General features: G+C 56.9%; 1 protein-coding gene across 1 annotated transcript in view; it reads left to right on the plus strand.

Moving 5' to 3' along the window:
* Positions 1 to 70: 70 nt before the first annotated feature.
* EMH_0084760 (uncharacterized protein) overlaps positions 71 to 1,750 on the plus strand; it is a gene marked incomplete at both ends in the record, with an annotated part of 2,252 nt that continues 572 nt past the window's right edge. The window contains one exon of the mRNA XM_013500818.1: positions 71 to 1,627. Coding sequence (XP_013356272.1) covers positions 71 to 1,627 — 1,557 coding nt within the window. The remainder of the gene's footprint in view (positions 1,628 to 1,750) is intronic.

Below are 1,750 nucleotides of genomic sequence, written 5' to 3' on the forward strand. Positions count from 1 at the left end.
GCAGCAGCAAGAGGTGCTGCTAGCTGATCCAGCGCAGCAGCAATATTTCGAGTTATATAAACTGCCAGCTATGCGTGCTTCGCAGCTTTGCTTCCTGGGTCCTCATCAACTACCACCAGCAGCAGCAGCAGCAGCAGCAGCAGCAGCAGCAGCAGCAGCAGCAGCAGCAGCAGCAGCAAGAGTAGAAGTGAGAGAACAAATAGAAGTAATTGAGGGGCAGCAGTTTCTCAGCATCTGCAGCAGAAAGGTGTTTCGTGTTGCTGTTAGAGAAGACGGCGCCATAGGGCTAGCACCAGTGCTGCTGCAGCAGCAGCAGCAGCAGCAGCAGCAGCAGCAGCTGCAGCAGCAGCAGCAGCAGCAGCAGCAGCTGCAGCAGCGAAGGAGAATTACTCTGCCTGAGCCGGTTACATTGCCGCAGCTACTAGGGGCGGATGTTATGCTTGTATATATAGGCCCCACCACCCAAACACAGCAGCAGCAGCAGCAGCAGCAGCAGCAGCAGCAGCAGCAGCAGCAGCAGCAGCAGCAGCAGCAGGAGCAGCAGGAGGAGAGAGAAGGGAGCAGCAAGTGTGCATGCATGCAGCTGCAGCAGCAGCACCAAAAGCTAACAGAGAACCTTGCTGATACGCTGCCGCCGCCGCTGCTGCAGCGGCTGCTGCTGCGCCACGGCAGCAGCTGCAGCATCTTTTCCCTCGACCTGCTGCTGCTGCAGCAGCAGCAACAGCAGCAGCAGCAGCAGCAGCAGCAACAGCAGCAGCAGCAGCAGCAGATAGAGGGATGTATTTGCTGCTGTGCTTTTACGGAGGCTGCAGGCGGGACAGGTAGAGCCATTTGCAGCAGCAGCAGCAGCAACAGCAACAGCAGCAGCAGCAGCAGCAGCAGCAGCAGCAGCAGCAACAGCTGCTGCAGCAGGAGTGGAACGTGTTGTATAGATTTGCTGCTGGATGAAGGGCCTCGTGTGTCTGTGCTGCTGGGGCGTCAGTATGCTGCAGCAGCAAAGCTAGCAGCAGCAGCAGCAGCAGCAGCAAGAACAAAACAAGCAGGAGTTGCTGCTGCATCTCAGCTCTCTCTGCTGCTGCTGGGGCAGCAAACAACAGCATCGCTGCTGCTGCACCGCCAGCTGCTGCGGGTTATAAGACACCGGCTAGCAGCAGCAGCAGCAGCAGAAGCAGAAGACCACAGCAGCAGCAGCAGCAGCAGCAGCAGCAGCAGTACATGGGGGGCAGCAGAGGACGACGATGAGGATGAGGAGGAGGAGCAGCAGCAGCAGCAGCAGCTGCTGCTGCTGCTGCAGCAGGTGATAATATCTGTTGCAATAGGAGACGTAACAGCAGCAAAATTATATAATTATAATGAGGTTTTAGGTTTTTGTTTATTGGGGTGTATGGACAGCTGCTTGCTGCTGCAGCAGCAGCAGAAGCAAATAGGGTATGGGGGCCCCCTGCTGCTGCCTATTGATTTACTTATTGCTGCTGGCTTTGCTGCGCATACACCCCATCTAGTTGTAGATACGGAGGAGCTGCTGCTGCTGCTGCAGCAGCTTGAACTGCAGCAGCAGCAGCAGCAGCAACTGCAGCACGAGCAGCAGCAGCAGCAGCAGCAAAACAAATACGACACTGAGATGCAAGTAGATGCTCCCCTGGCTCTCGCCAACAGCAGCAGCAGCAGCAGCAGCAACAGCAGCAGCAGCAGCAGCAGCAGCAGCAGCAGAGCGCTTCTCTCTGCTTTCTCCATGCATTCGCTGCTGCAG

The sequence above is a fragment of the Eimeria mitis genome, genomic scaffold (assembly GCF_000499745.2).
Source record: "Eimeria mitis Houghton genomic scaffold, Emh_scaff5901, whole genome shotgun sequence".
NCBI classification, from domain to species: Eukaryota; Apicomplexa; class Conoidasida; order Eucoccidiorida; family Eimeriidae; genus Eimeria; species Eimeria mitis.